The 16826-nt window shown below is 38.8% G+C and overlaps 1 protein-coding gene across 1 annotated transcript in view; it reads right to left on the bottom strand.

Annotated features, from left to right (window-relative positions):
- LOC149163260 (transcription factor bHLH94-like) overlaps positions 1–16826 on the bottom strand; it is a 107358-nt gene that overhangs the window by 781 nt on the left and 89751 nt on the right. Inside the window, exon 3 of the mRNA XM_089432682.1 lies at positions 2248–2269. Within this exon, the coding sequence (XP_089288808.1) occupies positions 2248–2269 (22 nt within the window). The remainder of the gene's footprint in view (positions 1–2247; positions 2270–16826) is intronic.

Raw genomic sequence — 16826 nt, forward strand, 5'->3', positions numbered from 1 at the left:
TATCCTCCTTGTTGTGCTTGTAAGGAAAAACCGAGAGCCTCTCCTGGACATTCATTGAAAGGAGCACAATACAAGATTGAGCTAGCCCACACTAGATGTTAACCAGACTATAACTACACTTGTTCATTTCCGGGACAACCCACGTCTTTTTTTTGCACATAATGGTCACTTTTAGCCTAACAATGATTGCTGCCGCAACATATTATTCCTAAATAGAGCTTGAAAGATTCCAACAAGGTCGCTCTATTCATATGTTTGATGGAAAAGCATCTGACTTCATCTGTAATGAGTTTAACTCCTAAATGCATTACACCCTTTCCATTCCATTAGTCATATGGAGCAATTAAATGCCATGAGAAGTTGAAAAGGTACGAGAAAATGTTTATTTTATAATATTCAATGCCTCAATATGCCCTGAGGAGATCGAGGTCTATGTAACCAGATTTGATATTGACCTATTTCCTGTTTTGAGTCTCATCATTTGGGAATGCACACTATACTTTTCCTTGTATATGAATGCAACCAACCATCATTGTGTGTGGATTTGGAGAATAATTTTAGAATTAAAATCTTACTTTTGGTTCATTCCTCAAGGAAGAATATCACTTGATTGTTGTAGTTTTCTAGGAGAACAAATTTTGAGAATACCTTGCAGTGACATTGGTTCATAGTTGTCAACAAATTTTAAAGTGTAAGTTTGACATTAAAAAAAAATGGCCAGAATCAATGAAGCATTAGAGTTCCTCAAAACTCTGATATTGTCTACTACTCATGATACATTAAAAGTCAGCAAAGTTTCTCTCACAAACATGCATGTCTGTCTAAAAAATGCACAAGAGAAAATTGACTTTTTGCAGCTTGAATCTCAGCTACATCAAGCAGAATTACAACAATGGAGTCATCATTCTGAACCTATTTCTGTTCAGAAGATTGAAACAGACTCCCATAAACAACAAGACAATAATATTACAATTGATTAAGATCCAGTGCCAAATAAAGTAGCAGGTGTACATACAAAAGAAGAAATTCAGCCTGCACTTCCCAAGTCGGTCATCAGACCTTGGGAAGTGCTTGTCCACAACAAGAACAAAACTGGTCCTAGGTATGAAAAGGATGTGTCCTTTCATATTCCAGACTACTCCAAAACAATCCAATTTCAAAGTGCTGGATTTCTTCAGGACAATTCATCTTCACCTGCTCCTTATGACAGTCCACCTTCAGCTGTTCCAGATTCTACCCCTCTTCGGAGCAACAACAACAACAATAGATTGTGAAATGCCAACACTGTGATTGAGTTGGCCATCTGAAAGATCACTATTTTGATCTTCATCCATGTAAGCATTGTCATAAAACTAGTCATTCTTCAAACAAATGCTTCAGAAACAAACCTCCTGCAAGAACAAAGATTCATCTTGGATGGATTGCTTCTTGGAAATGGGAATCAACAACCAAGAAGATATTATAGTCACATGTCATAACTTGTTCTATAATATTAAGCAGTCTTGTAGTTGAGTTTTCTCCATCATCTCAGCTTTTATCTGACAGGGGGGAAATGATGGTCATCTACAAGCTTCAAAGCCACATCAAGCGAGCCTGAGCCACAACCTGCCATACTAGATTCAGAGTTGTAGCCAGAGACAAATATGCCCCTGAGCATGCCTTCAGTTTGTGACACCTCTTCAAAGAATTGAGGACACTTCCTCTAGCAGAAGACTTCAGCTTCTTGTCAGTTTTGGAAGAGTTCCAGGAATTGCATTGAGCATTCCAGAGTTGTTGGTCATCCTTAAACCATCACAGATTGAGACTTCCCTTTTCAGGTTGAAGTTATTCCTTTTATACAGGGTGAGACCTCCCTTTCATGGTTGAAGGTTTCCCTCTTCAAACATCAGAAGCAATTCCTATAGCAGAAGACTTGAGCTTCATGCCAAACTTGGAAGAGTTCTGGGAACTGCACTAAGCGTTCTAGTGTTGGTGGTCATCCTTAAACCACCACCCTTTATACCAACATTTCAGAGAGCACATTTAGCCTAGTGCTTCCATGCATTTTTGCACGTTTTGTATTACAACTCTCTTCTTGGACTCATACATAACCCTTTGGATTAAGGGGGGGAATGTTGGACACCTAATCCTCTAAGGGTTGGTGTGGAAGCTAAATAACAAAAGGAGTCCAAGAGACCACTTGGAATATGAATCCAAGGGTCACACCATGTACTATAAATGTATAGCATTTGTTAATAATAAGTGTACTCTCTTGCTTATCTTTAATATTCTGTTGCTTCCATGTGTGCGTTTAACCAAATTTTTTTAGCGAGACACTCCCAATCCACATCTTCATAAATAAAATCATAAAAAATGTGAATAAACCTATTGGAAAATGCTTCTAAAGATTCATTTGATTTCATCCTAAGCTGATAAATCCCATCATAAACATATTGATATTTATACCTATCAAAGACACGACGAAGCACATTAACTAGTTGCTTGAAAGAATAGATAGAAGGAACATGTAAAGAATAACATCATTTCTTGGCATGACCTTCCAATGTAAGGGTAAACATCCTAGTAAGGGTATCTTTGGAGTAAACTCCACTTGAAAAATAAAATTGGACAAATGCAACCACATAATCAAGGACATTCGGTTGGCCCTTCCCATCATACTTTATATGTGACAAATTATGTAAAAATTCCCCGAGAATTGAAAGATCCAAATCCTTTGAAAATCAGTTCAGGATTATGAGATAAGAGATTCAAACAGACTTTGCGAGCTCAACTTGTGAACTAACCCTCCTAGTACGAGAATGTTGACGGTCCTAGATACTAAAAACATACAGGTGGTCTCCCCAATGTGAGGTCCCAATTAGACCTCACACCATTTGGTTTAGGAGCCCCATCCAGAAATAAGGTTTGACCACCATTACAAGTGATTTTAAAGGAATGCCTTGGTTTCAAAGCACACACAAGATATCATACACATAACTTTTGGGTAGCAAGTGTGTAAGCTTTGTGAGACACCAAGTGTAAAGTGTAAAGAGAGATAAGATATGAGCCTCTAATAGAAAAGTATTAGTACTATCCTAAGAGAGACACATGAGATAAAATGGGAGGATTCCATGATTAACGTGCAAATTAGTTCACAAGATAAAAATGATCATATAAACACATAACAACACCCATCCAACAAGATTCATAGCTAAATCAACAAAATAGTTCATTCTCTTTAGTATTCATTTCATAAACATAAACATATACCATAAACATAAAAATAATAGTCTTACAATTATGATACATACATGAAAGAGTGTTGGCTTCAAGACCTTTTGATAATTAATGAAAGATCCAAGTACATTATTACATTGATGAAACACTAGCTCTAATAGTGGACATGAAGCTACCATTTGCCTCTCCAAAATAATAATCATCTCCCTTGTCTAGAACTAGAGAATCCAAAGCAAAACCTCTAAAAGTACAAGCCCTTTGCTTCAGTTATGATGGATTATTTATAAAAAATGTTAATGACCCTTGAGCTTCCTCATGACTCTTTGAATTCTACAACATATGGAGTTTTATGTGAATTTTCATATTCCACATGTGTCTCTTGGACTTCTTTCACATTGAACTTCTTATTCATAAAATACAAATTACATTAAAATGGTGGCTACATAAGACAAAAATATAATAAGACAAAATTTGCTCATGTAGGAGGAAAAGGAAAATCAATGGCTTGAGAATGGAAGTCCTTGGTGATGTAGGAGTTCCATGCTCTGAACTTTTCTTTAATAACTTCAACTCTAGTTGGAAGATCTACAATGTATCACATCTTCGCCTCTAATGCATATGATAATATGGATTTGGAGTTTAACTATATACTAATCTACAACATGGATAACTTCATGTGAATTTTGGCTGGCCCAATTACATACTGTAGAATAGAATTCTTGGTCACATCTAAGCTTTATTGATCTATCACTCACTCCATTTATTCAATGAACTCTTCCTGCATGATGACTTATTTACTAATTATTTACTAAAGAGTCAAGGGATCTCTACTTGAATGGTTCATGAGGCACAATACTTGCTAAGGTTTTGCAAATGGGGTAGCAAGCTAAGTGGGCTTGATTGTGGGGAAAAACTCCACAGTTAAGCGCGCTTGAGCCAGAGGAGTTCTGGGATGGGTGACCTCCTGGGAAGTCCTGGTTACCGGGTGCAAGCCCCGGAAGTGATGATTGATGCTATGTGATTCGTTCTCCACATTTCACTAGTTTCAATCCCACTTCTTCACCCCTGTGAGCATCACCCGATGCAATGAGTGCTAAGTGAACTATTCAAAAATCATGAGAAATTAGTCAGTTACGACTACCTCTCATGGAAATGGTCATACGTTTGAATGACTTACTTAACGCAGTTGAATCCCAAAAAATGATATCTAATATAATGCACTGCGTAAATCCCCCATACTTAAATTCAAAAAGAGTCAAGGGATCTCTACTTGAATGGTTCATGAGGCACAATACTTGCTAAGGTTTTGCAAATGGGGAGGAAAGCTAAGTGGGCTTGATTGTGGGGAAAAACTCCACAGTTAAGCGCGCTTGAGCCAGAGGAGTTCTGGGATGGGTGACCTCCTGGGAAGTCCTAGTTACCGGGTGCAAGCCCCGGAAGTGATGATTGATGCTATGTGATTCGTTCTCCACATTTCACTAGTTTCAATCCCACTTCTTCACCCCTGTGAGCATCACCCGATGCAATGAGTGCTAAGTGAACTATTCAAAAATCATGAGAAATTAGTCAGTTACGACTACCTCTCATGGAAATGGTCATACGTTTGAATGACTTACTTAACGCAGTTGAATCCCAAAAAATGATATCTAATATAATGCACTGCGTAAATCCCCCATACTTAAATTCAAAAAGAGTCAAGGGATCTCTACTTGAATGGTTCATGAGGCACAATACTTGCTAAGGTTTTGCAAATGGGGTAGCAAGCTAAGTGGGCTTGATTGTGGGGAAAAACTACACAGTTAAGCGCGCTTGAGCCAGAGGAGTTCTGGGATGGGTGACCTCCTGGGAAGTCCTGGTTACCGGGTGCAAGCCCCGGAAGTGATGATTGATGCTATGTGATTCGTTCTCCACATTTCACTAGTTTCAATCCCACTTCTTCACCCCTGTGAGCATCACCCGATGCAATGAGTGCTAAGTGAACTATTCAAAAATCATGAGAAATTAGTCAGTTACGACTACCTCTCATGGAAATGGTCATACGTTTGAATGACTTACTTAACACAGTTGAATCCCAAAAAATGATATCTAATATAATGCACTGCGTAAATCCCCCATACTTAAATTCAAAAAGAGTCAAGGGATCTCTACTTGAATGGTTCATGAGGCACAATACTTGCTAAGGTTTTGCAAATGGGGTAGCAAGCTAAGTGGGCTTGATTGTGGGGAAAAACTCCACAGTTAAGCGCGCTTGAGCCAGAGGAGTTCTGGGATGGGTGACCTCCTGGGAAGTCCTGGTTACCGGGTGCAAGCCCCGGAAGTGATGATTGATGCTATGTGATTCGTTCTCCACATTTCACTAGTTTCAATCCCACTTCTTCACCCCTGTGAGCATCACCCGATGCAATGAGTGCTAAGTGAACTATTCAAAAATCATGAGAAATTAGTCAGTTACGACTACCTCTCATGGAAATGGTCATACGTTTGAATGACTTACTTAACGCAGTTGAATCCCAAAAAATGGTATCTAATTATTTCTTGTTACACAATATTTTGTCACACCTCCTGTACTTCCTTGTGACATACCAAGAAGTGCCCAAAACATGACCATCATTTGGTGTACTTATTTAGATATGCAACTCATATCCTCCCTAGAACATTGATTGGAAAATTCCTTGAGCCTTCCCCTGAAGAAATAGCTCTAAAATCCTAATTTTGAGACTCATCTCTCTTATGAGGTTAAAAATTGCGATGGTCGCCTGTTGTACTATGCCAAACCCATGATGGCATCGCTTTGTTTACTTGTATACCCATGATGATACCAAAATGGAAATTTTCCCAAAGAGGATGAGAAGCTTCATGATCTAGGAGCTTCCAGAGTAGTGAGATGGAGGTTGTTCGGCATAGATGAGGTTGAATTATCCCAACTTGGCCTCTTGGTCTTATCCCTATGAGCTACCTCCTTGAGATGAGGGCTTACTCCTATATTTGAAGAGATCCTAACTCCCTTTCCCATCCTATATATTCATCCTCTCCCATTCCCAAATGGTTTTTCAAGTTAGAGGCTAGTTGGTCTATGCCTATTTTCACCCTTATGCTAAGATTATGCCTATATGATACTCATTTGGCTTGGAGAAGGAGTGCCTGGAGAGCCTAGCTTGGACTTGGATATTAATTCAAGGAGAGCCAATAAACATCAAGGCTTGGTTGTATGATTCCCCTTATTTTCTATTAATATAAAACTGCTGATTCATATTCCCTAAATGTGTATGCTCATGTATCATTTAGGTTAAAATTCCTTGATTAGTTAAGTAGGTTTCTTTTGAATATGATATTTATATTTGCATGCCTTGTTGCATCTTGATCCCTTGTGCAGGTGCATAAATGTTGAGAGTAGCAGGAACGAGCCCGTGACACGAGTGATTCAAGGTCTTCAACAGAGAAGATCAAGATAACATCAAAACGAGGTAGGCCATCTTCTTTGTTTCTCTTTTCAATTGCAACATAGGAAAGTGTATAGTAGATTGTCACTTCAGTTGATAGACCCAATCATTAGGCTAGAGGGATCATCTCTGTCTCCAGAGAGGATTAACCTTGACAACAAAATGGTGATTCCATTGGGGAGCTATAACCCTTTGCATTTAATTCTTCATCCTGATTTTTGTTTAGTTTGACCAACTGTCAGTTTTCTAGCCTGTTTGCTTTTTTGTAACTATTTTCACTTGCTGGTGATTGCTTGAGGATGTTGATTTTTGTTTTGCCTTGAATATTTTTTATTTTTTCTTCATTTTTCTCACCCATCATGATTTTCTTCCTGACAATCACGATGACATCGCAGATGTTTTAGTTACAATCGTGATTATCGCTTTTTTGCCTATGACAGGTGCAATGATCCCAGAGTATAAGAGAAATTAAGATTTTTCTTCTTATTTTCAGCCTTTGTGTCCTCTATCAGTGATTTTCCAGAGTGTTTATGGTGTTTGATTTTCTTGATTAATTTGAAAACTTTGTCTCATTGGCTTTAAAGTAAAATATGATTGAGTTCTAGGGCTTCTAGTCAATTGGTCATCACTTGCTTCTTGTTGGTGTCATTGAGATGTTTGGTTTTCTGATTGATTGATTTGTGGGAATCATTGAAAAAATTGTTTTGCATTTGTTTTAGCTTGTATTTCGAAATTTACTTTTCATGAAAATGCATTAGATTAGATGCATTGAAAAGTTATTTTTTGAGATTCATCATTGAAAATATATCACATTTTTCAGTGATTGAAAGCTAACAAATGTATTGGGTTAATGAAATCATTCAAAATGTAAAGAAAATCATACTCATATAAATGCATCTTAGTAAAGTCAAAATCATTTTTCTTTCGAAAAGTTGCATTTAGGATAGTGAAACTAGAAATATTTTTGACTTTTGGCATTACATTTAGTGAAATGAAAGATTAGATTTCGTTTTCACATTTTTCACTTGGAAGACAAAAGTGAAAGGGAAGTGGTTTTCATTTCTTATAGGATCACATATTGGCATTGCATTTAGTGAAATGAAAGATTAGATCTCGTTTTCACATTTTGAATTGTGAAATTTAGTGGAAGGCATTTTGCATGATGCATTATTGGTTGAAATTTCTTCCCTTGATTAATAGAAACACTTTTTTTCCTTTTCTCATATGGTTGCATCATAGGTGTTCATGTGACATCATTTTGAGCCCAAAACTGAAACATAATTGAAGATCAACTATAAAATCTATCAATTAATCTAAGGAGAATTTGAAATGTTAATGTTCATACTTAGTGGTCTAGGCTAGAGATGTGTTCCGACATCTATAAAACTTAGTAATTGTCATTCATAGTAATCTTGCATTAGATAATGCTAGCAAGGACTTGTGTTCCTTGTAGTGTCGAGTATATAAAGGGAGACCCTCATAGGTTACAAACCTTTATCCATAGGAAGCTGAGTCTACTACCTTGTAAACGTGATACACCGAACACAACATTCGGGGAGATTACCTGCACGTACGTCAATTCCTTGGTAAATTTATTTTCTAAAGTGTATATTCATGGTTACTCAGTACTCCTTTTTTCCTAGAGTTACCTAAGTAGTCATTTTGATCTTTTCTGACTCCTTATATTTGAAAATATCATCGAGAACTTGTCCTTTCAAGCTCACTAAACCAATGAAAGAGACTAGAGTCACCTTTTCGTCCTTTTCTCGACTCTTAAAACATGAAAAGGAAAAAAAATTGTTTCAAATTCTAAAATTAATTGACTGCGGAAAAACATACTTCCTGTGGAAATACTCCGTAGTGGATCTTAGGTTGATAACAATGGCAACATTTCCTAAGTCTACCAGTCAAGGAAACCCTCTGATGGGAGTCCTAGTCCTTTTCCTTCTTTTGGAAACACTGGTGCTCCCTATATGGTGACGTTGTCCCTTCCTGGATTAACCATTGGTTTGCTAGTTTGGTTATTTTCAATCTCGATGGTTCCGAGTGTCAAAAATTCTTCTCAACCAAGTTCTCCTCCACTTGAACAATATCAAACTCATGTTGATCCTAAAGTTGACCCCTTTCCTTCTTCATCTATTTCTTCACCCCGTTCTTCCTCTTCGCCTTGTGAAAGTTTGGATTCTAGTAATCAAGAAGCTAAGAAGAAGACGAAGAGGCCGAAGAAGAAGAAGAAAAATAAGCAAGGGGAAACCACGCAACCATTGCTCCGATGCAACTAATGTAGAAAAATCTTCCAACCAGCCCCAGAAAGTAAAGTTCCCTTGCATGTTATGTAAGGGTGACCGCATTCTTTGGAATTGTCCTGGTATTCCCAAGGTCTTAGAAGTGTGGTCCATAGGTTCACATCAAACTTTGTCATCAGCCTCTGGCGATCATGCTGTGACAAGCCCTCAACTAGTAAAGTCCATGGGAAAAAGGGAAAAGTAAAATTTCCTTGTAAGTTGTGTGAAGGTAATCATCCCATTCACCTTTGTACTTGTTAGAGCCTAGATTTTCCTCAGGTTGAAAAGACAAGGTTCGGGTCCACATCAAACCATGCTCAGCCTCGTAGCTAGCCCTACAAGGACAGGAGAGGGCTCTCTCCGGGTCAATCTCAGTGAAATATGATCTATGGGGTTGGAGATGACTGAAAATATAAACTAATTTTAGGCTAGGTATGAAGTACAAGAATTTGTTTAGAGTTTTTTGGGGTTTTGTTGGAAAAAAGGGACAGGCAAATTTTGGGTCCGGGGATGAGGCCAGATTTTTGCAGAGTTCTGATTGGGGCAAGGAAGGTAATCGTTTTGATGCTTTGAATTGAATGAATGGGTGGATCAAACCGGTGAGGAGCCAAGGAGGGCAAGAGGGTCTCAAGAGTCCTCCTCAAATAGATGAAAACATGAAGAATTAAACAAAATATCCAGGCAGAGCATAGCAGTCCAATGAATTCTACCTTAATCTCTCATTTGTTTAATTGCAAAAGATAAGAGAAGGGAAAATGATACACAATAACACCAGTGAACTTACAAATACATAGAGAAACACACCATCAAAACATAGAGCCACATGGATCCCAACAAGTGTTGCAAAACCCTGGTCTTTCCTTTGCCAAAATTGCAGAAATGATATATACAATAGAGTGCCAAGCAATCCCAAGTTTCCAACCCTGAAAATGACTTAGAAATTACATAATATAGGTAAGCCAAACCTATTCCCTTGCCTCTAGGGTTTGATCTCATCATTCTAGGAGCTGTTTGAACTAATTCTAAACAAGGAACTGAAATCTAGGTAGTCAAACAACTTACCCCTATATGCTAGGAAACTCATTCATTCATTAAATTTTCACTTTGTAGTGAATGAATCTTCTAGAACAAGTAAATATCTGCCAAAATTACATCATAGTAATCAAGTTACATCAAGATAGATCAATAATTACATCAAAAAGTAAAACTGGTCAAGACTAGGCAAAATTCTGAGCTGCTGAGTGAAAAATAGGCCAAAATTCTCTATGCGTCGCGCCAAAATCTTTATGCGTCACGCCAATTTGGAGCTGATTTTGAGGCACTTCTTGAAGTCCAAATTGAGCACGAGGTAGCTGGTTGGAAAGCCCTACCTGTCTACTTTCCAACCCAAGTGAAATTTCTGAATTTGGATGTCATTTTCCCCTCCAAAATCTCAATCTACCAAGACTGCTTCCTATGTGTCAAAATAGGGGCAATGAGGTCATTTTTAGGGTGTTTTTGATCCTTTAGGCAACCCAGAACTTGATTAAATCCTTAGGTAATCCATGAGAATACATAATTTTTGATGAAAAATCCAAAAATGTAAAGTTTTCCTCCTGTAGATCTCCCAATTATAAGCGCGCGCCAAGTGGCACTACGCGTTGGGCAGAAAAACCCGTTTTAAAGCCAAAAAATTCAAAATTGACAAAATTTTCTCCAAATTCCTTGAAATTTGGGTTGGAGGTCTATCATTGAGTATCATGTTCAGCTAAAGAGGCTTTGGCCAAGATTTGGAGTCGATCATGCTCCTTTTGCCTCTTTTTCTTCTTTGTTGCCTTCTTCAATTTTGCCTTTAGATTCCTTATCCGTGCCTTGGAACTCATATTTCGCGCCCTATAATGGAAGGTCATATGTCTCAGAAATGTGTTGACTCTGTCGGCCTTGTCTAACAGTCCCTCCAAGTGGATGTTGACTCTCTCTAGCCAAGACTCCTGATCATCATTAATCTCTTGCTCCAATGAAGTGAGCTCAATCCTCCTCCTTTGTGCAGCTTGGCGATTCTCGCGGATGTTTTGTAACTCTATGATTGCTTGCTGATATTCAAGCTGTTTGTTCCTTTGCTCCAAGTATTTCATAGTCCACTTAACCCTCTCCAAGTCAAGGGATAAGGCTTTGATCTCTGTTTGCTGCTCCTAGATGATCTCTCTAAGTTTGGCACTTTTTGGGCCCATATCTGTATCATCATCATGAATAAGAATAAAGTCCCACTCACCTGAAGGCCCCTCATCTTGCATTGGCCTCTTGCCTCTGTCCTATACCTATGGTGCTGATGGAGGAAGTGAGGCCCCTTCCACCCCGGGTGGAGATAACACTTGCTTTGCTGCTGCAAACAAATGTCTAGTGCCCCTCTGATATGTGATGAAAACCGGCACACTAACAGTCTCTGCCTCCTGAGCTCCATGCTGATATGAAGGTTCACCGGTATGATGGAAAACCTCATGATGAACCACTGAAGCTGTGAAAAACTCACGGGAAATGAAATCTTCCCATGTGATACCCTGCAAACCAAGCTGATGCACAACAATGATCTTGATGAGCGCATAGTGGTAAATGTTGTTGTACTGCTGTTCCGGAGTCTTCTTCTGCACAAGAGTGGTCATCCTCTTGATGTTTTGGCACATGAAATATGGAATGTTCATGAACCTCACTCTCGTGAAATGCATCAATAACCTGATATGGTATGCATAGAGGCGTGAGAAGCGACCTTCACAACTGAAGTATCTGATAATGAGTCTCATCAATGGCACATAAGATTCCTTCAGAAACTGAAATGGGAATACTCTCCTGAGCTGTCTCAAATAGCTAGGCCTGATGTAAGGTTCATAATATGATCTATCCAGCTGCTACCTCTTGTTCCACTCTTCCCCTATATTCGGTATCCCGGTGGCCTGAGAGATGGTTTCTTGTGTCAAGATAAAGTTTACTCCAGCAAGAGTAACATGACTATCATGCAAATGTAAAACAAACAACTGAACTAACTCCTGATGATGCTGGATCTGAGCAATCATCTCACAATACTGAAAGCATGACATTTGCTGAAAGCATGTCATTGCAAGCGGGCAGGCCTGCAATTGAGTTAAGGAAGTAGGCTCTTCTCTGACATGTCTGCCACCTTTTCAAGGCCTTCTTGGCACATTAAGCTCAGTGGTTGAGTCACTGTTTTGCTCATATTCTTGCTCATATGATGAATCTGTCTCTATCATGGTGCTGCAATGTGTATGTTGAGTAGGTGTTTGGTTTGGCAAAGAAAAATAGGTGATTTGTTTTCAATGCCAATGTGCCATAGGAAAAATGAGGGATTGTGAGGAAGAATATGGGACAGTGGGAAAAGTGGATGATGGAGCTTTCCAAGTGAAATTTAAAATGTGCAGCAGTCACTTTGAGGGATGTGGGAATTTAAGGATTTTGAAAGTGATATGGGAAAGGGAGAATGATTGGGAATGATAGGATCTTAGGATATGGAAAATGGGAAGCAGAGATGGGAGGTTAGAGGATAAGGGATTAATTACAATGACAGGATTATGAAAAGGGAAGGGATCACAAGTGGGGAAAATAAATTTGGCACCAAAATTATAATTTGAAAACACCAATTTCTCAACACCAAAGGAGAAATTTTGAATATATAGGGTTTATATTCTCACACCATGAACCTTTGAATCTTCCCTCTAAACAACACCCCACACAAGTTAAATTCACTAGAAGAGCTCTTGAACTGGAGCAGAAGAAATTGTGAATTTTGATGACTGAAGTGGCATGAAACTGGCCTGTAGGCTTTGTGCACTGCGCATAAACCTAGTGCGCCGCGCCTCCTGGATGCGTCGCGACAGTAGAATTTTACACTGTGGAATTTCGCCCAATGGGCCACACACCTTATGTGCGTCACGACCTACCCCAATGCATCGCGACCTCCAACGCGCAGTCTCGGCTCTTCAAACATGAAAATCACTCCTCCAACCTCAAGTTGATATCCTTTGACCTATTGGCACCACATAATATGTTTCAAGCAATGAACATGGCTAATGGAATGATGAGTTTGATTTTTGTTGAAGCCAAAATGATTTTTTGTGTTGGAGGTTCTGTGCGCTGAGCGCAAGCCTAGTGTGCCACGTGGCCTGTGTGCGTCGCGACAGTGGAGAAATGCACTGTGGCAGGAGGCCCAATGCATCACGTAGCCTATGTAAGTTGCGCGCTAACCCAATGCACCGCGCTGTATTCCATCACACAGTCGGCCTTCTAAACTGAAAGTTTCATCCCTTCAAACTCCAACATCGACTTCTCTCTTGGATTTTTAAATATCTCTTGATGCAAATGGATTAATAACTTGAGAAATATCTTATATAGAGATGGATTAAATTTTTGCTTCTCAATAACCCATTTTGTAATGTTTTTAACTTTGGCACTTTTTGCATTTAATACAAACCCCGTTCTTCTATTCTTCTGTCTTGAATAATGAACCTTTTGGCGATTTTTGGAGGGAAAATGGCATGTCTTGACAAAGGAAGACCAGGGCTGCGCCTGGAGATTTCAACAACTGAATTTTTTTTTTTGAAAATTACATGGCAATTTATTACAAAACGAAATGACGAATTTTCTTCAAAACTCTGTTTTGAAGAAAATTCATAGTCGAGCATATGATGATGAAAATATTGGAAATGAAAACTTATTAAGGACCTCCCTCATGGGTCTGCTGGCATTATTTGATGACACAATTTGTGAAACCCTAGACCTAGTGACTGAAATGACTCCGCTGATCAAAAGACTAAAACAGAACTATAAGTGACTTTAAAATTTGATTTTGACGAACATACCTAAGCGAGCATGTATAAGGCATGAGGGGTAATGAATAACAATACCCTCCCATCAGATTATGACATGCCCCTAGCGGAATGAAACTGAGTGAATGAAGCGAGACACCTAAAAATGAAATGCAATAAGAGAAATGATCTCTGATGGAGGGATGTAAAGATTGACTCTAACATTGGATCCAATGGGGATGGTAGCTCCTTGGAGGTGCCAAGAACCGTAGATCTCTGGGAGAGCTAGACAGTGCCTTTGTCCATTGCGCTATGGAGTCATTATTTCGACAAACAACACAAGACCTTTGACTCAATTTATTTGACTGAAACTTGACTCAAAGCGACTCAATTGTGAAACTAACATGACTCAAAAACTGACTCGAAAAACTGAACTCAAAACTGAAATCTTTCTGCAGAATTATAGCCTTCACTTCGGGCCCTAGACTAAAGAAAAGATCACAGCACACACTTGCAATGATACTGAAATAAAATGGTATTTACAATGACAATGTAGAAAACATAAATAACTTAGAAATGATACCGCTTGAGCAGCCGACCATTGACCGGCCCTCCTAGAAAATCTTCTCCGTTCATCTCCTTCAGAAGAAAGGAATTCTAACCCCGATATGCTGCAATTTTGAAGGGACCTTTCCAGAGATTCTCGAACTTACCGTGCTTGCCCTTTTCCTCATTCCTTGCATCCCACTTTAGCACCACATCATCCAACTGAAATTTGTCCGCCTTTGCTTTTCTGTCATAAGTCTTTTTAATTCTCTCCTGCAACTTGAATGTGTTTTGAAAAACTTCTTCCCGTGTGTGCTGCAAATGAATCATTTGATTTAGTCTTCTCTGCATTGAATCATCTTCACTACCAACCTCCTTAAGAAGTTTGACTACCGGAGCTGCGAGAGAGGTAGGAAACACTGTATCAACTCCATAAACGAGCTAAAAAAGGGACATACCGATGGATTTCTTTTGACTCACTCGATCTGCCCAAAGTGCACGGACCAACTTCTTATGCCAACTTTTCTTATTTGTTTCCAGCAACTTTTTAATGATACAAAGATTTGTTAGAAGACTCTGCCAATCCATTACCTTATGGATGATAAGCAATTGAGTGCCCCAAAGTAATGTGATATTTATTACAAAACTAAACCATCCTTTTTGACTTGAAAGTTGCTGCATTATCAGTGATTAGCTTATTCGGGCAACCAAAATGAGACAAAATATTATTCTCAAGGAATGAAATTATTACCGCATTCATAGCTTGCCTAGTGGGAATTGCTTCGATCCACTTCGTGAAATAATCTGTCGCCGTGAGGATCCATCTATGCTGACCTGAAGAAGCAGGATGAATTTCACCAATGAAATCAAACCCCCACTGCTGAAAAGGGGCACTCACCTCAATGGGCTTAAGCGGCAAAGGCTGTAATTTATGATTTCCTTCAAAAATCTGACAGTTATGACAACTTTTGACAGTCTTATATACATCAGCAAACAATGTCGGCCAATAGTATCTGGCCCTCAGAATTTTATTTGCCATTGTTTTCCAGAAAAGGTGACCGCCACAATCTCCTTTATGGAAATCTTCCATGACCTGCTTCACTTCTTCCTCTACCAAACAATTCAACAAAACGCCACTGATATCTTTCCAATAAAGTGCAGAATTCAAAATACAAAACTTAGCAGCCTTTAACTTAAGAGTTCTAGCTTTGTTTCTAGCCATACCAGGTAGCGAGGACAAATTCTGAAGCACATATATGATATCTGAATACCACAGAGAAAGAACAAAGATTTAAGCTACCTGAATTGACGGACCTTCCTCATTTTCATCGGACATAGTAGTAATCAGATTTATGTCCAAGACGTGAAGATTTGATTCAGCCATTAACTTTTCCAATCCCTGTCCTTTAACAAGCTTTGTGGGCTTTATCTCCACGTCATACTCCAGCAAAGCTGCAATCCACTTGCCACGTCTTCCTTCCAGATCTGTTTGGACCAGAATATCTTTGACAATAGCATTAGGAACATAATCCAAAATATGGGAATGCAGAATATATACACGAAAATATTTCAATGCTTTTACAAGTGCAAGGGCTTGCTTCTCAATAATGTTGTATTTCAAAGCAGCATCTCTTATAGTTTGGCTGAAGAAAGCAATGGGTCTTTCATGCTCATCCTTTTTCTGCATTAATACAGCTGCCATAGTATGCTCTGAAGCAAATGAGAACAATATAAAATCCTGAGTGTAATCCAGGCTGATTAGAACCGGAGCTGAAGAAAGAGCCAATTTTACGAGATTGAAAGATTTTATAGCCTGTTTGGTCCATTTCACTTGGCTTTCCTTCTTAAGCATGTTTGTAATCTCTCTTAGGTGTTCAGCAAGATTAGGTACAAAGTGGCGTAAAAAATTCATTTTACCATTAAAAGATTGAATCTCCTTCTTGTTCCGGGGAAGATCAATTTGCTGAATCGCTTCTACACGTGTTGGATCAATATGAATGCCATATTTTGATATGATGTATCCAAGTAGTTTGCCTTCATCCGTGGCGAACAAGCTCTTCTTCGGATTCAACAATACACCATATTTTCTGCATTTCTGAAAAACAATTTTCAAATGATACATGTGTTCTTCATCTGAATTAGAAAACACCGTCAAATCATTAAGGTACACAACCAAGAAGACATCATTCTTATTTGCGAAAGCCATATCCATTGCCCGCTGAAATGTGGCACCTGCGTTCTTCAAACCGAAAGGCATTTTAGCGTAATGAAAAGTCCCCCACGGAGTGGTGAACGATGTTTTGTCTCGGTCATCTTCATGGACCGAAATATGGTTATATCCAAAATAATCATCGAGTAGTGACATACGAGATGCTCCAACTACTCACTGAAGTATGTGATCCATTTTTGGCAGCGGATAATTATCCTTCAATGAAACTTTGTTGAGATTCCTAAGATCAATGCACAAACGAATCTCACCTGTCTTCTTTCGTATGGGCACCAAATTAGATATCCAATCATAAAATCGGATGGGGACGATGATTCCT

Source organism: Pinus tabuliformis, chromosome 5_1, assembly GCF_031772625.1.
Source record: "Pinus tabuliformis cultivar Carrire ecotype Pingquan chromosome 5_1, CPIR1, whole genome shotgun sequence".
Classification (NCBI taxonomy): domain Eukaryota; kingdom Viridiplantae; phylum Streptophyta; class Pinopsida; order Pinales; family Pinaceae; genus Pinus; species Pinus tabuliformis.